This window comes from Lytechinus pictus, chromosome 3 (genome assembly GCF_037042905.1).
Source record: "Lytechinus pictus isolate F3 Inbred chromosome 3, Lp3.0, whole genome shotgun sequence".
NCBI lineage: Eukaryota > Metazoa > Echinodermata > Echinoidea > Temnopleuroida > Toxopneustidae > Lytechinus > Lytechinus pictus.
Genome location: NC_087247.1, coordinates 33,193,223 through 33,218,052, shown reverse-complemented (window position 1 = coordinate 33,218,052; position 24,830 = coordinate 33,193,223). Strand labels below are relative to the sequence as shown.

Genomic DNA, 24,830 nt, shown 5'->3' with positions numbered 1-24,830 from the left:
TTGATCCTTCTATTGGCCCATAAATTAAAAATACACAAAAATAGGATCATGTTGTCAAAGGGTTTAGTGCGACTTCAAGTTTTAAGTCTACAATGGGTTGTGTAATCGCGAAATCGGTTGGTAATATTCAAACAGTCACTATAGCATATTATCTCCTCTATCAAATGTACATTTCTAATTAGATTATACATAAAGATACATTTTCCATAACAACCGTCATCCATTATGAGCTACCAGTGTTCACTGAATAATGAGAACGCGCATGCGCCGATGGCTCGGCAGTAGGTGTGCCACAGCGAAGCCGCATAGTTGAACTTAGTATTAAAGGTACGTCATTGCTCAGGTCTCCGCCTTCCTTTCCTCTATAGTTTCCGTTTGGAAATTCCACATTTTGGACTATATTTCGATAATGTCTCTTCTTCCTCAATGTATCGAGCCCATACCATAGGATATATATACCTTGGACCATGCTCATTGGAGTTTTGGACGATTGGAAGCTTGGAAAAAGTACCTTAAAGTTGGCATATAATCGGATTACAGGCAAAACTGCATAGCTTCGATATAGGTGGGTAATGCATATACACATGACGTATTTTGGTGTAATGATATGTATATCACTGCTGGAATATGTACCTTTTGGGTGCATACCATTGCCGCACGGTGGGTGACCTCACAATAGCAAGAAGAGCAATACAATGGCATGAACTTGGCGGGAAATAGTTGGTGAAAAATAATCGGCATCTTGCATTTTTCGGCGATCTTGATTCTTTTTCGGACATTTTTCCTCTGAACCCTTAATTTTTCCGGTACAAATTCAGTGAAGTGATGTAAGCGATTGCAAAATGTCATTTCCTAATTCATCTTATATTTTATAGCATCTCCCGCAAGGATGCGCGATGCGGTTATTGCGCATATTAATATATCTATTATGGCAATGAATTTTTGCCGTTTTTTCATGTTCGCCATCTTGAAGTTTTTCTATCTTATTTCATTTTCGGGAATTGAAAATTGGTTTTAATTCTGCCAGTGATCTTATTAAGAACTAATTTACTTAAATTGAAGTGGATATCTTTTGATGTCAAGGTAAGATGATAAGATGAATAAGGGTGTGGTCTGATATTATCATCGTCGTCAACACAGGTTGCCATCTTATTGCATGACTTTCTGCGTTATATTTCAAGTCCACATGATCAATATATCTATCAGTCATATCAAATATTTCATCCATCAAAAACTTAAAAATCATTTGGTAAGTTTAGATAATCTGTTTTTACTTTCTCTTTATTCGTGTTTGAGATGGCATCAGGGATTTATCACAGAGGCTCCCCGTGCGGCGAGGCTCGACCGCCAGCGTCATCACAATGCCGCTGTGCGACACACACCTTCAATGATACGCACAGTTTAGTTGACTGTAAACTCTCTTATAATAATGCCAGCGACGGGGCCTCTTGACTTTTGCAGATAATTGTTGGTTATACAAATGTCCAAATACAAGTTTGCCGTGATAATATCCCTTATCAGCTTCGTCAATATCAACACAGAGGTATTTTAGAAAATATTAGAAAATGTTATTTTTTTTTTTTAATTCTCAATTTTAAGGTTATTTATTCAATTTTACCAGTCAATTTCCTTTAAAAGCATTTTAAATCAATTCAGTTATTTTTCACAATCTGTGCTAAACCATCCATCATCTTCGCCGTTTCCCATCCTATTTTGCCGTAACATTATGTCAAACATAATTGATTTAGTTTATATAAAAAATATTGATCACTTCTTTTGGATAAAAAGTACATCCTTTTGTCATCGAAGAGCTTTTCCCCCTTAGTTCCTTGTTAAATTTTGAGTGAAAGAACTTGTATTCTTCTTTCTCTGTTTTTTCTGTTGATTAAGGATTCTTTTCCGGCTTGTCAGAGCATTCTGAAAGAAGAAGCCTAATTCCGCAATCTTTCTGTGCCCCCCCCCTAAAAAAAAAATTGATCCGGTAGTAGATGTTTGTTTAAATATTTGAATTTATTATGTGCATATCTCTTTATACAGGGAATTGAAAACGAGGATTGTTTCCTCGATCTCATTTGATTTGAAATAATTAAGAAAATATACATACAAAGCTAAACCTTCTGAGTATCACTCTTCTCAACAATCATGATAATCAATCATAAACATGGGAAGATAGTCAGCACCTCAGAACGACGCAAATATATTTCAAAGCCTATGCTGTGTGTAATGTTTTGAAATACGCGAAACCAAAATGTAATCAGCATAAGAATACTTAAGTTATGAAGAAGTATGTGAAGGCCTGTTGATCAGTATAAGTGCCTACTTAAGAAGATCTATCATTATTTGTTTGTTTGGGTGGTTGGTTGTTTGGGTTTTTTGTCGTCGTATCAAGGTTGGTGGGAGAAAATATTTATAATGATTTTGTAAGTGGTATAATCAGCATACGAAAAAATCACGTGGAATTCTGAAAATGCTGCACAATTTCTAAAAAGATGATATACGAGTGCATGGGCGAAGCGAATGAGCATGAAATATACTTCTTCAACAAGGATATATGTTAGACACTTTCCTAACAAGTGAAAGTATCACCATATCAATCAATCGAAGCAAGTCCAAGATGCCATATAACATTTTTTATTTGAAACAAAATATTTAAGGAAAATGATTGGTAAGCAGCCCCCCCCCCCTAAAAAAAAAAACACCAGTGATCGATTGCGATTTCATGACACAGTGCTTTTCAATTTTTTAATGGTATACCAGTTTTTTCTGAGTACGCAGTGGGCTCGTAATATATAATTCATTATGCCCAAGAAAGATAACTTGTGCCAATGAAATGGATCATCCGCCGCAAAATGCATTGATAGTTGAGTTTCACATACAGACTTGCCTACAAGATAAACATTGTTTTACAGCATTAACCCATGTATTATGCAATGTATACAGGCTCTATTGGTTGAACATATCGAAATTAAACTGTGACTTTCATAAAGCATATATTTCCATTTGAATTGAACGAGATACGAATACCAGGTTATAGATCCGGAAAAGTTCTTCTGGTGTCAATATAAGGGCAAGTATAGGACAGACGTGTAATCACGGAAATACAAAAACCATATCGGCGGAAGAGATAGGATTTAAATATACATTGAAGATCACCAGACAGGGCTCTGTCACCTTACTTTAAAATTTCGCAATTGGTTCATGGAAAGCCAATGTAATGGAACAAAATTACACAATATCCATACAAGGAGTGACGACTGGTGTAAGAAAAATAAATAGGGATCGACGGAAAGATTTTCCCATATTCTGATGTGCTATGGATAAAATCAATCAGGTAGCAAATAGTCACCCTCCCCATACAATTTTTGAAATTGTATCTTCCCTTACTTTCTAAAAAGAAACTACTAGAATCTAGATGGGCATACAGAGGGACATCTGATATACATTTCTAATAAAAAAGTGAATGTTTCGTGTCGAAAAGACAAGTATATTGCCACCTCATTTTGCCTCGGATCTTCTATTTTCTTTAAATAGAATTTCTATTAAGTGCCCCTCTAATATCGGTATCTTTTTCATATTGGAATAAAATGTTTTCGAATATATGAGAATATAGACTCCCCTTGGTCAATTTTAAAGAGAAACCTCATGTTTTTACCTCTTCAGAAAATTATGAAGAATCGACCCACATTTTGTAAATCTGTCTTATTTCATGAAATCTTGGATCCTCTCCCGAGCTTACATTTAGATATGACTGTAGGAAGGAATTAAGGTTCAGTCATACCAACAAAACTGACTTTTAACCGATCGATAGTATTAATAAACGTCCAGGGCCGAGGCTATGTTGTTAAATACGAAATATTTGATTAATGAGGCCGTGGTGATGGGTTTTTTTATGGAAATATTGTTAATGGCTTCATTTCGACTAGGTTTTTATTAACGTTTTAGTTCTATGTATTTAGAAAAATCTCTTTTCTATGTTGTGAATATTTGACACTAGAAAAAAGATTTGAGTACGTTGAGTTTATTAGGTTTTATTGTAGCACTAAAGAAAAAAAGAAAGTGTTAAATATATGAGTTTTCAATGTATCTATATATTCAGATATTACTTTGTAAAGAGATGATATTTTATTTGATGTATGTATTTCATTTTGTATATAAATTGAAGTTGTTGACAAATAAAAACTTCTTATTACAAAAAAAAAAACAATCTATCGATATATCATTATATTACATTGTATTACTCCACCTTTACTTTTATCTTTGTTTTTCTCTCTTATTTAGATTTCTATGAATTTAATCTGTATTAGAGACAAGTTGCGATGTTCTTCATCATCATTATAATTTTATACTTTTCGTTATCAATGGCCGTTCAACAATTGTATAATTCTCTGATACTTGTCTTAGTGATTGTATAATTTTCTTATGAGATTTATATTGTTATTGTATATGTGATTTGCGAGAAGACAATAGAAACATGTTATAAAAAAAAATCGTTTACGATCTGATCGTTATAGAGTCGCTTTCGTGGTGTGACTGCGACAATGGAAAGTATACACTAGCGTACCTACGGGGGGGCAGGGGGGCACTCTGCCCCCCCCCCCTGACGAGCAACAACCCATACAAAAGACATATACCTGCCCCCCTGACAAGCTTAAAAGACCTTTTTTGGCCCCCCCCCCCTGACGAGCTTGAAGACCTTTACTGCCCCCCTGATGAGCTTGAAGACCTTTTTTTTTTTTTTTTTTTTGCTTGTCAATTTATTTTCTGGTTAAACCTATATTTTTTTAATTGAAGACCTTTTTTTTTTTTTTTTTTTTTTTTTTTTTTTTTTGCTTGTCAAATTTTTTGGCGGCCGATTTTGCCCCCCCTGTGGAAAATCCTAGGTACGCCACTGAAAGTATATAGTGCAAACCCATGCTATACACTGATTTGATAGAGATTTAACAATAGTTTGGCATAAATTTACTTTACCTTTGAACCCTTCAATGACTCGTTTCAAGTTCTAATGATTGCTCATCAAAGTTTGTCATCTTTCTTTTAGGTCCTTTAAACATCACTACTCCATATTTCCATCAAATAAATTATGGTTTGATCGTCCATCATTTTGCATCACAGCTGTCCAACACGCTAGTCATGTTTATGCTTTTAATCAATCGACATTAACAAATTCCGAATATGACCAGAGCTAGTGCATACACATCCTCTCATATTCTACTGGACGGATTTTCCGTAAGAGGGATTAAAAGCAAGGATCACTTCCTTAAAAAGAAAACTCGTTAGAAAAAGTAGAGGCAGAGATAATCTAACGAGCATTAAAAGTGAAAAGGGAGAGATTACACTGAAATGCGATTATAATGAAACCGCATCTCTTATAAAACTCTGGATTAAAAGAGATAAAGTTTTTTTAAATCCTGATTATCATAAATCGCATTTTTCAAACTGCTTTTGCCCCATTCACGGGGCATATACCTCTGCCATGCATCAACATATTCTGTACAATTTTGTCGATCTCTTAGAATCATGAGAGATAACTGGACTCCATATGTAATTTCCAATTCAATGTAGAATATAATTTGCAATACTGAGAAGTCAGATAGATGTATGAACATTGGAAAATACTCTATAATTATTATGGGATGCTTTATAATTATAATCGAGCCTATACTGGTCATTGGCAGGCATCACAGTGACAGTGTGAACTCTTTAACGGGGACTGCATGCATGGACCTCTCTACTTCTGCAAATATTAATATATTTCTTTGATATTAATACATTTCTTTCATGTCTTTGATAATCTGTTATTTACTTGTCTGAAAGAAGAAATATATATACTTGTACTACAATCATACTAATTGTGCCAAGCGTTTTGGGTTTCTTTTTGACGCAAATTAAAATAAAACAGACATTCAAATAAATCAGTACATACATCGCACACTTCCATCACATTGTTAGCTTTGAAATTGGACGTGCCCAAAAATAGGTTTTCACAATGAATCGTATATTTTCATTAAGCTTATTTTATGTCTTTATCTAAATGTGGGAATGGGAGTCCATTGTGGCTTTTAATCTAGCGAGGATGACTCAGTCGCTAAAATTTAATATCAAACATGTATACGCATAGCGATATTTGCACCAATAACCATGATTGTTTGACAATAAACTGAGCACTCGAAAGATGAAAGCTGTATATTTTTAAGGCACATCCTGTCAAAATGCGTCTCGTGGAAAAATCGCTCATGCATCAGGCAATATCAGTAATAACACCAATAGATCGGTACATCGGACTGAGGTATAACACCAATTAAAGAGGTGAAGAGAGATTCGAATTTAAAGCTATGATGATGTGTTTTAGAGAGCAAAGGTGCGGCGATTTTCGGGACGGGGCCTCGCATTGGGGGTCACCATTAATGAACAGATTCAAATCATTTATTAATTCCTTATGCTTTTTTTCAAAAACGTGAGCAAGAGCAATCAAGATTTTTTTTTACTAATATTCTAATAAGCTAATGTCTGGCTGTAACATATACTTCTTAATTCAGACCAAAACCTTACTTGCTCCTGATAGTTATTTGGAACATAAAATTTGTTACTTAACAACATAAGCTGCAACCGCTATAATGTTTATATTCAGTGGTTCGACATTTGTGTAAAAATTATAACATTCATGTTTAGACATGTCTATTAATGTCCAGAGATTGGGACAGAAAGCAAACGTCAGAACATTATATGAAATTCTATAAAGGTAAAATGTTCTAGTTTTATGATAATGTAGTCACATTACATAAGCCATGATTTCAGATAATCTAGCGTTTGTTTCTTTATTTTACAGTTCGTTACTTTTCTGTATTTTTGCAAGATTGATGTTACACTGTTGATGATTATTATTTGCTTTTGAAAATGCATGGTAGCACGATTAGCTTGATTAGATTAGCAAATTATGGAACACCGCGTGCACAGGGTAGATGCAAGCTCGATATGCAGTCATAATAGCGCGCTGTGATTCATACGCATGAATGATCGCTTTAATATTGTCAATTAGATTATTGGAAGTGGCGACACGTCTGAGAGAGCCCCGCGCGTGCATGTGGATGCATCAATGGAATGGTTTTGATTTCTGAAGGGGATGGTAACTGCACCAGTAGGCTTCGAGAGACGTTGCTATACTCGCTTAAGAACTAACCATAAGAAAAAGGCAATATATACAAGGTAATTTATATATATGGATCGTTCTTAAATTATCTGACTGTGAATATGCCTACTGTATCGTTATTTTTATAAACACACACAAATCCACACCAAGCACACACAATAATGAACATTATTCGCACCATCTCGTTTCGCTTCCTCATTTCTTTTTTTCTTCATTCTTCCTCCCCCCCCCCCCACCCTTTTCCCTTCCCTCTTCTCCCTTCCCTCTTCTCCATCCCCTCTCTCTCTCTCTTTCTATTTTACTGTAAGGATTCTCAAGCATGTCGAGAGAAGAATATCCTCAATTTGAATCATCGTTTCATTTCCATCTAATTTCGTTTATGCCAGAAATCGAATACATATCTACTCAAGTAGCAAAGTAATTATGATAAATGGGAATTTAAATATAAAAGAATGATATGACTGACATTTATAAGTGGAAGGGATTTCTATTATCAAGGGTTTTGCAAAAAAAAAGGGAAAGTCATATTAGAAGTGTCTATTGTTGAGTGTCTTTCCCACGTCTTTCAAGTTTCATGCAGTCTTCTTTGAGTTCGAAAGTATCATTCATGAGATTGCATGGGGAAAATTTCCATTACAAAACTAAAGTTTACTCGTTGGACTAAACTTTGGCATAACACAAGCGAATATGTCTTAATGGATAACACCAAAATGGAACAATCGGATTGTTGTTTCGCCAACGAATATAATATACGGGTTACACTGATCATGAACGATGACAGGACATAGTTCTTCTGATTAAGATGGCGAGGAAGAGGGAGAGAAGAACCATAAAAGTTATACTATTATGTTAACTTTGACATCCAGTGGTAATTAAGATAGTAACGCTGATAAACGGCCAATCAAAATCAATGATTCCATGCAAGTTACCATTGAATGACAAAGTTAGCATAATGTTAACATTTATGCAACGGGACCCTGTGTTCAAAGAGAGTTGGAAGTGGAGGAATACGAAACATGACCAAAAATACAGATTAAAGGGAAAGTCTATCATGTTTTTTTTTCAGATTAAAAGAAGGGAATGGATCAAGGATGATGCTGAAAACTTAATCAAAATCGTTTGTAAAAAAGAAGGCTATGACATTTCATAGTTTTGCTTCTTCCATATAACATGTACAACTTATAATTATGCAAATGAACGAGTCGATGGTGTCACATTTTCACTATTTATTTTCCATTTCATTATAGTCCATGGATTAATTTCATTTTTCCTCATTATAATGCGAAACAGTAAATGTTTGGTTCCTCCCTGATCATGTGTAATTAGCATTGTTGTAACCTATCGTGATTCAATTGGATGGTCATTATTGTCACATATGCAAAGAATTAAACATAAACATGTTCTAGTATAATTCATATAACAAAATGCGAGAAAAGTGAAACTGTGTCAAAAGATGTGTATTTTCATGCAGCTCAGTCGATGTAATATTCTAAGAAAGTTTTATACTGGTATCGTTTTATTTTACTTCCTCAAACCGAGAGATAATGCACAGACTGTTTCAATCACTGGTGTGAAAATTGTCCTGATATAAAGTAAATTGTTTACGCTTAAATTTATTGATCGCAAAAGACAAACCATTGTTATTGCGGGTTTTCATTTCATAATGATTGTGAAGTCATTTTGAGAATTCTAGTCACACCATATAGCCCTTCAGATACACTTTCGCGTCATGTCCTCTTGGATGGACAAAACAGACTTTGAACTACAAACACTTTGTAAAATCCTGAATCAAAGTGATTTCAAGAGTTGTGTTAATATTTAAAGTTATTAAAGTTTAAGTGCACATCAATCATTATACGAATATTTTGAATTCTATCATATTCAGTCCATCAACATCATTTATAGAATTATCAACTGATGATTCGACTTAATAGAATTCTCAATCATATATTATTCATTTATAGAAGTGTGTGATGGGATCAAAGTGTTTCTAACTTCTTTATTCAATACCTTTAATCATAGGTATGTGAACCTCATTTTATTTAAGAAAAAACTCAACATGGAAATCAAGGAACTCAACATTAATAACAATGTTTACATTCCATTGAAACATTAATGCATTACATCATACACATTACACAATCATGATACGGTATACTATGGGGGTCGTATCGTGAGTTATAATTCCCTCTTGTAAAGTTTTGTAGAAGTTGTCAATTGTATCTTTATTTTCAAGTTTCATGTAAAAATGTTAAATGTCAAAATATTTCAGCCATTTCAAAAGGAAATACACTCTTTCACTTATTTTTCCACAACCTTCCTAAATGAAGTTAATCACATGTTCTTAGATGTGGTGGTGTTTTTCGAGAGGTCCGTGGCCTTATGGTTTCAACTAGTTAATGAATATTTTGTTTGAAGTAAGATGGTCATCAAAGAATCGAAATAAAAATTGATCGATATAAATTCTTAAAATGTTGTTGATACTACAAATGGACAATTATAAACTTTTATTTGCTAACATAACATCTACTTTCATTTTCACTTCTTCTCTCTGATCATATTACGATCAGAGTAACACTTACAAGACCTCTTTGTCTGCTATTAAGAATACAGAATGTAATTTCATACTGGTGAATTTCATCAACCAATTCTTTCTTTATAGTGAATGTTTTATGAATGATACTCTATTCTAAGTATTCCATATCATATTTTGCAGCTCTACAGGATGTAAATGAATATGTCTCGAAAGCAAGTACCTAGTTATCCTTTTGAGAGGGGTGAGGAAGATGAGAGACAAGAGAATAAGGAGACCAAGGATGGGGAGAGTGTTCATGAACACTCCGTCAGGAACAAAGGTATATAGAGACTTCAGTTTAAGCCTAGTTTCATCAATTTACGTATTTCCTTTTATTAATCTTCAAGGTTTTGCCAAGTGTGTTTTAATAGGCAAATTCAGTTATGATAATGCATGTTACAAAAACATTTAACATTTGCAAAAAAATTAACAATAAGAATAAAGAACAAAATTAAACCAAAACACCCGTAATCATGATAATATGGATCAATTCTACTGACTTACAATAGTCATCGAAGCAACCGAATTTGAAGGCTTGCCCCGCTTTCTGAATACCATACTAATAGAATCGATTGTCAAAACGAAAATTTTTAAATTAACGAAATCCGTAAACAGAGGCAGACTGAAGAAAAATGCCAATGCTTGATATTTTTCTATGGCTGGAAGGCAATTAATAATTCGAACATCATTCGAAGTTTTGAACTAAATGACATCTCTGATCATGTTTTGGGGGTAGAAACGCAGACACTCTGTGTCTAATTATCAAGTTATATATAACCAGCTTAACATTATTATTCAAAGAATGTACGAAGTTTTTCTTATCTCAATAACCAATATCGAAGCATGATTGGTTTAACGATCATAAGTGAAAGAAAGCCAATTCTAGACTGGTTTTGCAGTGGTAAAGGTATTTTAATCCAAGAAAGACAGCCTCGTTGTACTTTGACTCAAACTAACACGGGGAAGACAACCTTCTTCTTCAAAAGCTCAATCTCTTCTGCCCTCTTCCCGCCAAATTTGTGCTCTAGCTGGCTTGAAAAGAAAGCCTCCTACACCTATTGGGGGTACATTATTGCTACCCCCAACTGACTCTTGATTGGTCAAGAGATCAACCCAGCCAAGTATATCCAGGGATGCTTAAATGCATACCTGAATACACTTTGAACAATAGCCATTGTTCACCAAACTACAGCAAATTTAAATAGCCTGATGCAACCCAATAGGGGTAGCCAATTTCACATTACAACATAAGAAAGAGACTGCATGCATGAATGGTCCCATGGGGAACCGTTTCTCTCTTATTCCGTAGAAATATCCTCGTCTTGTAATTTCTATTCTATTCCAAATAATGCTTTGTTCACCAATACCTAACAACTTTTAAAGGCGTATTATTTTAAAGCTAAGTAATATCTTTTGAATGTCCAGTGTCGCTGGAAGTAAATTTAACTTCTGACTTAGTCGTAGTGCGGAGTCTGACATTTATTCGTAAATCCTGCAATCCTGCTTCAGTCTACTAATGAATTTGTTCTCATACCTTTATGCCGAAAGTAATTATGAAAATATCCCAAAACCTTATCTCAAAATCGTTTTCAGTCTTCAAAACCTCATGTTTCAAATTCTCGCAGAGACGAAATGTCGATCCATTCTACTTTCATGATCGACCAGGGGGGGGGGGGGTTGTCGACGAGAATCAGATTTGTTTTACCAAATGAACCCCTTTAAAATAATATGGTCTTAAACATATACATCAAGTAGAACAATTACTTTAGTTTTATTTGGTTTATGCTTTAAATTATACGTCTGTAAAGGTAAATATCTACTTTTCTCTTTAGGCCGACACTCTTCTCCTGCTGTGCACGTGCCTTCGATAGATCAACTCGGGAAGATTGCCCGACAATGCAACATGGATATAACAGTAGATGAACTCAAAGTAAGTATTGTCTTAGTTGTTCAACAAATCATATTACAATGAGACCCCTATCCACTCTATGACCCACCCCAACCCCCCCCCCCCCACACACACACACACACACCCACACAAAGAGAGACGATTGTGAGTTGAGACACATTAATTTACACTCGGTAAGATCTTTTGTAATGACACCGAGTATGAAGAAGCAAGCCAATTTACTAGAAAGGGGTGAGGATATGGTCTCAAAAATACTGGACAGACAAAGTTAGAGGCATGTTGAATAAATCGAATAGATTTGTGTTTTTATGTCCAACATATTATAAAATGAGGTCAGATCAAAGATACTAGATAGTGAAGTGAATTATGGATGGAAGATTATACTTTTTATATAAAACATAACTCATAACATCAAATAGTAATCTGTGTGTTGTCAGACATCCGATCTACCCATTCCTCGCCTCGTTTTCACTCCCACCCTTCATATTGCACTTACATGGACTGGGGAATTATCCATACATGGACTATCTGCAAGGGCTAGGGTTCTCCTATAAAGTGACATTATTATCAGGGTCAGAAAGTAAATTATCCTTGTCACCTATTATAACCCAACCGTTGGGATTCAGTTAGAATGCGTGTAATGAGACTGGATGAGCTCGTTGAGTGAGACATGAGAGCTTCCTCAAAATAGAAGATCATTGTAAAGCATGAAGCCAATTTGATTCTGTCATCTCGTATTGCTTCTGGAATCCCCAAACATCCATCGCGCTATATGTCAGTGTATCTCGACAGGGTGAAACTTGAGAAATGTTTGAAAACGATCAGGCTGTTTTGAATAAGGTTTGCTATCAATATCAAAAGAAAATTTATACATTATTTGTCTTTGTGATAGCATAATCGTTGTGTTTGTATGGCCGAGGTAGGATTGATTCCAACCCGGTGAAGAGTCCGAAACACAAAAGTAAAACACTTTGTCACGTTGTTGATTAAACGCATACATAAGCGAGGAGATCAGTTTAAAGGGAATGTCGAACCTAAAGAACAAAGTGATTTTGATAAAAGCAGAAAAAGATCGAAAAATGAGTGTACATGATAGTTTGGCGTAAATACATCAAACAATAACGTAGTTATGAAGTTTTAAGATTTTTATTTCGTGATGAGGTCCCCGGGTCACACGCGAACATCTTTTCCATTCCACGTAGACCTCATATAAATTTCATTTTTCATTGATTTATTATAGTGAATAGATAAATAATTTTTCTTTTACTTTTGTTAGAAAACGACATGTAACGTCGAACAGTCATTTCTACGACTGATTTGTGTGAAACCGTAATCATTGTAATGAAATATTTCTCTCATTTTTTAAATAGTCATTTTGTGAAAACCAAACTTGACGCTTGAGGGGCGTCTTGTAGGTCCAACTCCGATCCAATAGGCCTACATGCAGTCGACGCAGAAACTCTGGGAAGACAGGGTCCCTGATCCATTTTATCTCTTTCCGCCAGATTCACGGATTTTCTTGTCTTTGTTTTTTGTCTCTTTTTTCCTTTTTTTTCAGGTGTACCAATCCCAGATGAAACGCACGATACGTACTCTGAATGAAGCGAGTCTACTACCAGAACCGCGACTTCCTGTCAAATATCCTCGGATATCCGGTCGTGAGCCTGATCCGCAAGAAAATCCTCATAACGCATGGTAAGAATAAAAATGAGAAAATCATACATCGATATTCAAAAACCTAAAATTGAGGGGCGAAATTGAAAAATAAAAAAACTACAATACGTCCCAAAATGTGTATTTTAACGTCCATTTGGAATTTACATGCCACTTTGAGAAAAAAATATCTATTTGACTTTCAAGAATGGAACATCGATTTTCTTCTTAACTGTACCACTAATAGGAGCCACGTTTGTACAATCCACGGAGCAAAACGCGGAAAACTTATTGGGAAAAGGATAGCCGTGAAGGACAACATTGCCGTAGCTGGCGTCCCACTGATGAATGGATGTCACGCATTGGATGGTTATGTTCCAGACTTTGATGCAACAGTGGTGACTCGAATATTAGAACAAGGTACGTCATCATCAGGCCCCTGGGAGCTGGGTGCTGGGTGGAGTTTTTGAAGGGGTGCACAACAACTTTAGAGGACTGATGTTTTATGGGGACATATATATGGGACAAAATAATGCACCTATATTTCCATCCGATCTAACTCTTAAAATGTTTTGAATATTACTATTTAGCACAAGTTATTTTAAACTCGTTGATATCCAGTCTCTTCATGCAAATCCCGATACTAGGGGTTGGGGTGAAGGTCGAACGGCATAGGCCCCCACTTAGAGAAATGTATAATATGTGCTATTTTGTACTGTGCCATGAATATCTCAATAAAATGGGGAAAACGTGATCAGAATTATTTTTTTCGCCAAATACCAGGTCTCGACAGCACAAATCGTCACATTTGCCCGAAAAGTCACCGAAAATTACGGAGTCATAATTGTATATATCCAAAGATCAATATGTATAGTTTTGGTGACAGAAAAACGTCGAAATTCATTTTCATTAATCAAAATTCATTTTTAAGACGATTTATATGGAAATTTTCAAACTTGTATGAACGTTATTTGTTATATTTTTAATTTATAAAAATGAATTTTGTTGCTGTATCAGGTGGAACAATTATTGGTAAGACGAGGTGTGAAGATTTATGCTACTCTGGAAGTAGTTTTACTGGAGCCGGTGGCCCCGTTCTGAACCCACATGACACAACACGAAGCTCTGGTGGTTCGAGCTCCGGCAGTGCTGCAGCGGTAGGTTCCAATTTTTTTTTTCTATTTATAAAATAAACAATAAAGTAAACTAATTTTACCACCAAAAAGTTTCAGAGTTGTAAAGAAAATGGGACACTATTAACGTACGTGACAGAGAAAAGCTACTGAGCAGATTACTGGGACGATGTAGTTTGTTTGTTTTGCATAAATCTATTGAAATTGAATAATATTGGGAAATATTTTGTGTGGATTATTGTAATAACTTGCGACCCCCCCCCCCCCCTCCCCACACAGCAGTTAGTAAGGGAGCATTATCAGGGTATACAGAGCGGTGTCTTTGGGATATGTTTACAAGTTAGTGATTGAACCAAAGCCTATTCTTATTTCATCTTGAATGTATCAATAAATGACATTTAAACATCTTCCATGATATTTATAGGCCAAACTGATGCACGGATCTGTACGGAGAGGTGTATCTTCTTACAGATCGGTGACAAAGACCACCGATATTCCTATTTTTTATTGTTATAATAATTTTCTTGTTTGTATACAGCAATCGATGTTTGATCGACATTTTTGGCCACTATCACAACTCGTCTGTTTGCTGACCCGTTAATCATGACTAATACTGCCTGTCTTCTTCTCATATCAGATAGCGGCTGGTGACGTCGACATGGCACTTGGGACGGATCAAGGCGGTTCGATCCGGTTACCGGCGGCATGGTGCGGTGTTTATGGGATGAAACCTACCTATGGACTGGTTCCATATACGGGTGCTATGTCGTTAGAACCAACTGTCGATCACATAGGACCACTGGCAAAGACTGTGTATGACTGCGCACTCCTACTCGAAGTGTGTATTTATAACAGCTTTTATATTGAAGTTATCGTTTCGTTATTATCAAACCTAGGGTCCGTTCCAGAAGGACTTACAACTTTATCATTTTTCCATTATGGCGACTATCATGGCAACAGGACTTAGCAGCCAATCAAAATCAAGTCTACCATGGTAGTTGCCATAATGGCAAAGTTACAACAGTTGTAAAGGGCTCCTAATCTCATGTAAAAATTGTTTTAACGATCTATCAACAGTTGTCTCAATATTTACATTCAACGAATATAATGCTGTTCCATCCAGTTCTAGTCCCCGACTTACAAAGAGTTACGATTGATCCCATCAAATTCAACTGTATGGAAATCCATCAATGTCATAAATTTTTATGTAGGAAATTTATACAATATCCATTTTAAACAAAGAGAAGCTCACTGAATATTCAAGAAAATGGTTGATATATGAATACTCATCATATCTGCAAAATATTTTGAAGAAACATGGGTTTTAGATGTTGACGTTGCTGGCCGTCCATAGATGTAATTGATCGGATCAATCACAAGTCTTTGTAAGACGGGGCCCTGATCTAACCTTTTATTGATTTCTATTAACAAATAAATTGATTATGTACAGTACATGCGGACTTCGTATTATGGTGTGTTTATATAGAATCATTTTTATTCGGCCTATACTTCTTTATCACTTGAGGTTTCATGATAATTCACAGCTAAAAATACACACATGCTTTTTTTAAATAAAAGGGCTATATTGACAGGTATAAAGTAATGAAGAACACAACTGAACTTGCATAACACACCATGTTAATATAGCAAACACAACATTTAATTTAATTACTTGAAAATTAGTACTGAATGATGTCTAATATTGTTGTTACTTCTCATTTTCCACAATAATTTGACAATGCGTGTTTACTTGTTTTCTTCCACTATTAAACTTTTCTCACGTTCTTTCAACCTCAGGTAATTGCAGGGCATGATAACGGTCTGGATCATAGACAGCATCCAAATATCAAAGTACCACAATACACAAAAGAGGTAAGAAAAGAAAAGTTTGAGTATATGAAATTCATATGAATATATATCAAGCAACACTTTTGTTTTCCGCTATGCAATATTTCAAAAGACTTTTCTACAATATATTCTTGTTTAATCGGAATGTGTCAGTTGGGGGCACACTCCATGCAATGAGACCGTTAATCTGACCTGAAATGTCTAAGATATTGATAATGCCACTTGTTGATATATTGGGCAAACGATGTAGCCTATGTTATGCCCCCAAGCTCTGCACAGCGATTCGGAGGCCGCTGATTGGTTCATCGCGCAGAAACGTCATGACCAATATCATGCATATTCATGCAACGCTCTGAAATACAGAAGTTATGCCGTTCCGGATCATTGCATTTTTAGCAATCGTTGATACGAGAGCAGTTTCGGAGACCCCAATTTAAGACCAAAATTTAGTTCCAGGGCCCCCGAGTTTTTGGTGCATGGGCGGAAATCTGTCCCCAAAGGTAGGGTACCAGGGGCTGGAAAATTTGACAAGCACAAACAAAAAGTTATAAAGTTATCACCCAAAATGTAAGGTCATTTTAACCCCCAAAAAATTGACCAGCCAAAAAAAGGTTATCACCCCAAAATATAAGGTCATTTAAAAAACAAATGTTTTCACCAAAAATGTAAGGTCATTTGGTCCAAAATACAGGTATTATTTCGATTGTGAATGATGTATTTTTCTCCATCATAAAATACCAAAAATAGTAGGGGGACATTCGATATTGCGTCCCCCTACTATTTCTGGTAGGGGGACGCGTCCCCCTGGGATTTCCGCCCATGTTTTGGTGCGACACATAGGTATCATTTATAATTCGAGTACCCCCCCCCCCCGGATGTTGTCTATCAACTTTGTTTTAATATCTACAATCTCATTCAGTTTGACTGTGAGAAAAAGTAATCGGTTTCAAAAATCTATAAGTACGTGACGTACATAGAACTGTTTTACCAAAATAAACCTTTGGTGTAATTTACGTTTTATCTTATTTCCAATGAAATCTTGAATGATGTTGTTGTTTTTTTTTTTCATCGTGGATTAACCCTTCACGGTGATCGCTACCCTGCGGTGACATTGGGGAAAGAGGGCCGGTGCTTATAAGACTCAGACCATAATCATGATAATTTAGTTTTAATTAAACTTTCATTCTTTCCACGATTCATTTCCTTGATTATAAACTCAACTTTATTTTTTCAGATTGAGAATTGTCAAATTGATGATGAGAGAATCGGGATCTTGATCGAAGGATTCGCTACTGATTGTGGAGATCCTAGAGTGAAATCGTTAGTCTTTGATATTATCATGCAGCTGAAACAGCATGGAGCACATGTCGATGATATTTCTGTCCCTATGCACAAACTAGGTGAGACATGATCATAAAGCTGACTTTACCTGCCTTCGTTTTTGTTTACTGTGCTGTCAGTCTTTTGTTTTGACATTTTCCCTATTTAATCTTGGAGTTTTTTTCGGGGGGGGGGGGTTCTTCACGTCCTTTAGCACCATATTTTCTGTTGTTTTCTTTGTGGTTATTTTTGTTGTTGAAATTTCATTCACAGACAAATGTTTGAAATTCAAATCGATGCTTTAAATCTTTCTAAAATTCAAATACTGCTAATAGTCTTCTTCCACTTAATTTGGTGTGCCTACATGATGTCTATATACTCTTAGAAATGTTTTAACTAACCTACCGGGTTGGGTAACATGAACCTATCAACTATTTGTTAAGAAATCTCCATTCCTTTAACATGCAATTTTCTTTTAACCGACAGTGGGTAGATTAACCAATCGTTTTTATTTCTTTTTTTTCTGAGAGTGTAACACACAAAGTAATTGCATATTTACGACGGAATGGGCAATGAGGTAATTTGGCAAGAGAAAACGGCGGTGTTACTAAAATGGTTCAAGAGATTAAACGTCCATTTTTTTTCTAACAATATTGACTTTTAGGTCATATGGCTTTCGCCTGTTTTGCCCCTGAAGGAATCAATGCAGCGTTACTTCAAAATGGAGGTAAGTCTATCAACATATTAAAAGCCTATATACTCTGGCTTTTGATTTATTTTTTTCCCATTTTTTCCCCAAACAAAACCGTAAGAAATCGCTTGAAGCCACTAATAATAAATAAATCAATATCAAAACTGAACAGAAGTAACAAATGGGTTATGATGTAAACGCTTTATATATATATATAAAAACTCAGAATTTTGATACATTGTATGCCTACATTTATATGCTAATCGAATAATATCTTGACCGGCTCCACATGCAGAGAGAAAAGAAGGTACATTAAAGCAGCAATTCCACACTCGTGTAATAAAGTACACCTTTCAGTTTCTTCTTTTTTCCTAGAGAAAAATAAAGTACATGTTAAAACATGAAGATAATATAGTAAAATTTATTTTCTGCAGGTAGTAGGTCTCGGTCTATTATATCTGTATTGCTATAGACGTGGACTGATCATCTTCTTTTTTTTCGTGTTTACTAAGGTGGTGGATACGGTCACAAAGGTTACTATCCATCTAGTATGATATCACAAGTATCAAAAGCATTCCAAGCAAGACCAAATGATGTTACACATAGAATAAAGGTAAGATAATACAGGTCAACTTTACAGTCATTATGATTACGCACGTTACGATTACGACTTCTCTCAAACGATGCTATAAAAATCATGAATAGAATAACGAAGAAATTAAATAATGGACATTGAAGAAAGAATGAAATGAATGAATCAGGCCTAATAGATATAAATTAGCAGATAGATAAATTAATATATGAAATTACGAAGAAATAAATGAATGAATAAATATGATAGAAAGATAGATAAACGAATGAATCAAGAAAAGAATAAATGATTTGAAAGATAAAGTATTGGAATATTGAATATAATAAAGATCAACGGAAAGATGATGACAAATTAAATATTAGACGATGAATAAATGAAATTCATGCATACCTATGTATGTCCGGGGCGTATCCAGCTTTCGTCAATAGGGGGGGGGGCGAAAAATTTTCACCCATAAATTGAAGTTGATTTTTGTTTGTTTCTTTGAAGGGGTAGTCCTAACATTCACTGCTTAGCTTTATTCTTATACAACAACATATAATAGTCTCATAAGTCCTATTTGAATAGTGCGAGCGCGAAGCGCGAGCTAAATTTTTAAATAGAAATGTTGTGTATTTTGTCCTGAAAATTGAACAATCTTGGTAATATTTGTGATCCCGAAGATGCGTATGTGACTAGATAATTACTGCGAGCGCGAAGCGCAGCAGAAATTTTTCTGTATATGTTCTGTCCTGATCGAAAAGGGCCCTGTTAAGGACTGTTTGCAGTTAGCCATGAAGACGATACATATTTCAACAATTAAATTATGCGAGCGCGAAGCGCAAGCTGAAATTTTTTGACATTCCGACCTAAAGAATGGACATTCTAAGCACTTCTTATCATGATCGGGAAAGGTATATAACTAAACAATTGATGCCATCGCCTAGCGTGCGTTAAAAAGAATTGAGACTTCAGACCTAAAAACGGGACATTCTAATCATGTTTTGTAATTTATGAAAAGGATGGGTAATTAAGTATCTTCCTACATTAAAAATGCGAGCGCGAAGTGCGAGCGGAACATTTTTATATTCTGATTTGAAGCCGGATAACTTAAGCACGTTTTAAATAAAGAACCAGCTGCGTATCTCAATAAACATTAGACAGAATCTGGCATTCTGAATACATTTTTTATCATGAAAATCAATAATGCGAACGCAAAGCGCGAGCTGAAAATATTTGGTATTCCGATATAAAAAAAAGCGTCAATTTAAGCACTATTTCAAGCACTGTGGAAGAAAATTGTGGAGTGAGCTGTTATTTTTATTATTATTTGACCTAGGACATTCTATGGACATTTTGTCAATATATAAAAATGATGACTATCTTCATATTCCTCTTCCTAAGCGCGAGATGAAACTTGACAATATTCCATTCTAAAAAAGGGGACAATTTGAATATTAGGAATTCATGAAATTTTATTATCTTATTATTAATCTAATAAGCCTAATGAGAGCGTGAAATTTGTTGATTTTGAGGCATGAAAACTGGACATTTTAAGCACTTTTGTAAAATACCAGTAGGATGCATGGGTTAATATATTATTAATGCGAGCGCAAATCGCGAGTTGAAAATGTTAATATTCAGACCATTATCGGTAAATCAAACAAAATAATGAAAGCTGAAATTTGTTTTGTTTATTGACTTCAAACTTGATTTTTTAAGCTCCATATCAGCCTATCGAGCAAGATGTATCTCATTGGACAGGCAATACGAGCGCGAAGCGCGAGCGACTAAATTCTATATAGTGATATGATATTGGTTTTTATTGTTTTCTACATCTCACCATACTTTATTCACTCGTCATCCTCTTATTTTTTCCTCCTCTCTTTGCCCTTTTTTTTTCTTTTTTAGTACCTAATAGAATAAATACATAATTAAAATAGAATAAGGGTTATACGCATCATATGTCTTTTTAAATTGTCTTTTCTAGCTGACCAGACTTCTTGGGGAGTACTTGAAAAATAACTACGGGGGTCGTTTCTACGCTAAAGGTCGTAACTTGGTGTTAGCTCTACGACATGCTTATGATACAGCTTTTCAAGTCGTAGATATCCTGGCGATGCCTACGGTGCCATATACAGCGAGAAAGCTACCCACCGATGATTGCTCCATCGAAGGCAAGTTAATTTTTCTTTAATCGATAAAGGCATAATCGAGCAAAATCTTACGTGAAATGACATAACTAATTATGCAGTGGTTGGTGGACCTATACGTATGTACCCGAATATATACGATTATGAGACCCAAATAAGGAGGTTTATTAGCAAAAAAAGCAGAGCAAAGCTTTTAAAGTTTATATCAGTAAATGGCATGATTGCCCAAAAACTTCAATAGCGTCCGTTTAATAGTTTCCAAACAATTTCGACTCCCTTTGAAAGGAAAATGTATTGAGTTTAATTTCAAAGATATTGTATTTTTTTATTCCTCAGATCACTTCAAAATGAGCTCTGCTTGTGCCATAAATACCAAGTCGTTCAATTCTACTGGACACCCAGCTATCAGCATTCCTGTTGGTAAAATCAATGGACTTCCAGTTGGGTTAACTCTTGTTGGTCGCCATTTTGATGAAGTTCGACTTTTACGCGTAGCGAAATACATCGAGCAACATTGTAATAAAAGAAGGAATATGATAACTCCGAGACTTTAACGAAGTGAACCGATTTATGGGTACGTTTGATTTTAACCCTAACTAGGCCATGGTAAATTAGTTAAGAATACGAAGGGGGAGGGGGCTGGGACTGAGAGCGAGCCCCCCCCCCCCCCCCCCCCCCAGCGGATCTCGGTCGTCGATCGCACCGTCGCGCCGGAAATCTACACGCCCGTCCCTAACATAATCTACCAAATTTTATTGTAGTTATTTTGATAATACTATGATTTCATTGATTATTCTAATACTTATTTATGCATGGAATCAGCATGATCAGAATTCTGCTCTAAATTAAGAAATGAAGGTTCAAATATTAGAATTGTGGGTCATGACAAATCGGCTATATGGCAAAACTACGATGTTGTTTTATACTTTCTTATGTGTTGCTTTATTTGACGATATTTAAGTTTTTTTATTATAATATTTTTTGATGGAAACCGTCGTGACAAACTATTTCAATCATGATAACATACAGTAAATCAAATTCATTTTCAAGCAGTAGAAATATAAAAATAATGATACATTTATACATTTTAGCTCGGATCAGAATTTGCAATGGATTTTCCATTTTTTTTGGGGGGGGTCTAACATGCACTAAAAGAGCGTCGCAAACGTTACACGAAACTTGTAAAAAGCGTCTGGAAAGGCGATGCGAAGAAATGTTTTCGCCATTTTAACTTATCGCGCAAAGCGTCGGAGGGGGGGGGGGTATTCAGCTCTCAGAGCTCCCCCCCCCCGGCCTACTTAGGGTTAAGGTCAAAGCGTTGCAAAAAGACTGATACTGATGTGTGAATGTGTGTGTACTATGGAAAAGTGTCTTTCGAATTCTATTAAAAGAGATGTAATTAACAGACTAACATTCATGACATTTAGAACGAAATGCTTGGCTAACTCTATAGATAAGACATGAAGGAACGTAAGAATGTTTCTTTCAATCCAAGTCAACGGGTCGAGACAAGATGGATAGCTGGATATATTTCTATTTACTATTTGTAGGTTGATTGCTGTGAAGCTTCTGAACTGTTGCTGCATCGGGGGCGGCATCATGATAATTTGTTTGGGGGCAAGGCGACCTAAATATGATGTCATCTTTTTCTTAATTAAATATATAGAATAAATTGCACAACCAAGATATTTCTTATTATACCTTTCTTCCTCTTTCTTTCCTTTCTCCCTCTTTTTTTATTACTACTTGAAAAGCTATAGGGGTTCACTCGCCCCCCCCCCCCTGCCCCCTGTATGTGATGCCGCCCCTGTGCGTACATTGTTTGTAGAGCCCCGTGAAAACCGCTCAGAAGTTCGGAATATAATTTTATCCAAATTCTTATTTTCCAAAGTTTTATCAAGGTTCACCACTCTCTTTCGTCGTACTTATGCAAACTACAAGTTGTACCATCCTAGTATCTTATAATCTTGCCTTATATGCTCAAAGCGTAAATTCACCAGCATGGTTGCATTTTATTCCTTTTTATAGAAGAAAATAATTAATGATCGTTATTCTTGAAAAGAGTTAAACTGTTAATCAGTATAAATTTTGATTGCTGCAGTACTATTGTATATTACTACTTATAATTTCGTACTAGTACCAAAGAGTTTTCTCGTAAAAATAATATGAAAAGTAAAATCCTGTTATTGTAACGGTCTTTTCGTTTATTGCTAGTGTAAATGAGTAGAATTGAAGAAAAAGAGGCAAACAAATGGAAATTTATTATTATCAGCGTATAGTGTGCTCTCTATTGCATATTTTTCAATCAATAAGTACAACAATTTTGTCTAAATAATCATAGTACGGAAATGTAGTTGGAAATGGGTAAATAATGATAATAAATGTTTAAGCTCTATGCCAGATGTATTTTTGAATGTGTATCTGCCAATATGAAACACTATAGAACTTTGAAAACACAACGAAATTTGGAAAATGACATGTCTACATAATCTATTATATATAGGTATTATGTGAAATTGCAATAAAAAGAATGGTTTGAAATTTTTGACCGGGGGGACTGCTATTCCCCCCCCCCCCGCTTTGTTTGGGCATGTTCTTTTCATGTTCTATTCAGACGATTTATATGTGCAGATACAATGGTTCTTTTATCATGTTTATCCGATGATATTTCAAAAGGCTGGATTTACTTTCACAAATATTTGAAACATACTCTTTATCGATGTAAATATAACTATGTTTTATATACAACCTATCATGTAGAATGCGTTGTTTCTTTGCCTCTGAGAAGTTTTCTTTTCTCCTTTGCCATTGGAGTAGAAGTGTAAACATTGGCACAGTAAAGCACGTTGAATCGAATGAGGTAACCCTCCCCTCCCCCAAGACCTTATGACCGAATCTGGACACATATTAACGCCCCCCCCCCCAAAAAAAAAAAAAAAAAAAAAAAAAAAAAAAAACGCAAAGAAGCGTAAGACCAGTTTGAAGTAATGAATTGGCCAAGGCAAACATAATCGTGGTATGGGAGGGACATGCACATGCATGATGCACTTAAGTCTTTACTCAATTTGAGAACTGGAATGGCTACCCGACATCTGAAAATATAGGATTTGTTTTGCAGGTGTTTTTTTTTTGGGGGGGAGGGTGTCTTGCGTCTTTTGTTTAATATTCCCTAGAGACAAATTCTGACTTGCTTCCCATCTAAAAAGGGACCTGTTGCATAAGAAGTTGAAATCGAACTCAACGTTAAAGTTCAACCAATCAAAAGCCCGCATTTGGGACTACTTATTTTTTTGGGGGGTGGGGGTGTCTAAACGCAATATTTTTGTTAACTGGCCCGTGATATTGCAGGACGTAATGTTTTAATCATGATGATTCACAAATGGTAAAATACGCTTTTCATAAGTTTTAGGTGCTTTATTCATTCGGCACTTAGTACATCAACAGTTTATTGTGCGTACAAATCCAAAATTATCAAAGTTAGATAAAAGTCTATATAATATTCACGATTCACCACACTGAATCACATATTAAGAGTGGCACACGGCTTATCACTTTGATACCCTGCAAAATACAATGACATGAAAAATAAGCAAATTATTGTACGTCTTCTAAGCGTTATAATCAAACTGACATTCTACAAGATATAATATTTTCGATATATATAAAAATCTAAATTCTACATAATATGATTATAATTAGACTCCATGAAAAATAAACTTTAACACGCGACAAATATTTGAGAAATTATGAATTGCACTCAACATAGAATAAAGCTCTTGCAATATGCATTCATTGACGTTTTATATTTTCACCATACTTTGATGGAAAGA

General features: G+C 35.3%; 1 protein-coding gene across 2 annotated transcripts; it reads left to right on the top strand.

Annotated features, from left to right (window-relative positions):
• Positions 1-292: 292 nt before the first annotated feature.
• Positions 293-23,748, top strand: LOC129256360 (amidase-like). 2 transcript variants are annotated; one of them, XM_064096851.1, is made up of 13 exons: positions 293-565; positions 9,864-10,002; positions 11,555-11,652; positions 13,190-13,326; positions 13,532-13,704; positions 14,302-14,441; positions 15,055-15,255; positions 16,215-16,289; positions 17,500-17,665; positions 18,250-18,312; positions 18,789-18,889; positions 20,838-21,024; positions 21,337-23,748. In XM_064096851.1, exons 2-13 carry the CDS (start codon positions 9,879-9,881, stop codon positions 21,552-21,554), a joined length of 1,683 nt encoding a protein of 560 aa, XP_063952921.1. In that variant the 5' UTR covers positions 293-565; positions 9,864-9,878; the 3' UTR covers positions 21,555-23,748. The 2 variants fall into 2 exon arrangements, with proteins under 2 accessions (XP_063952921.1, XP_063952922.1); XM_064096852.1 differs by lacking the exon at positions 293-565 and adding an exon at positions 7,049-7,203.
• Positions 23,749-24,830: the final 1,082 nt, after the last annotated feature.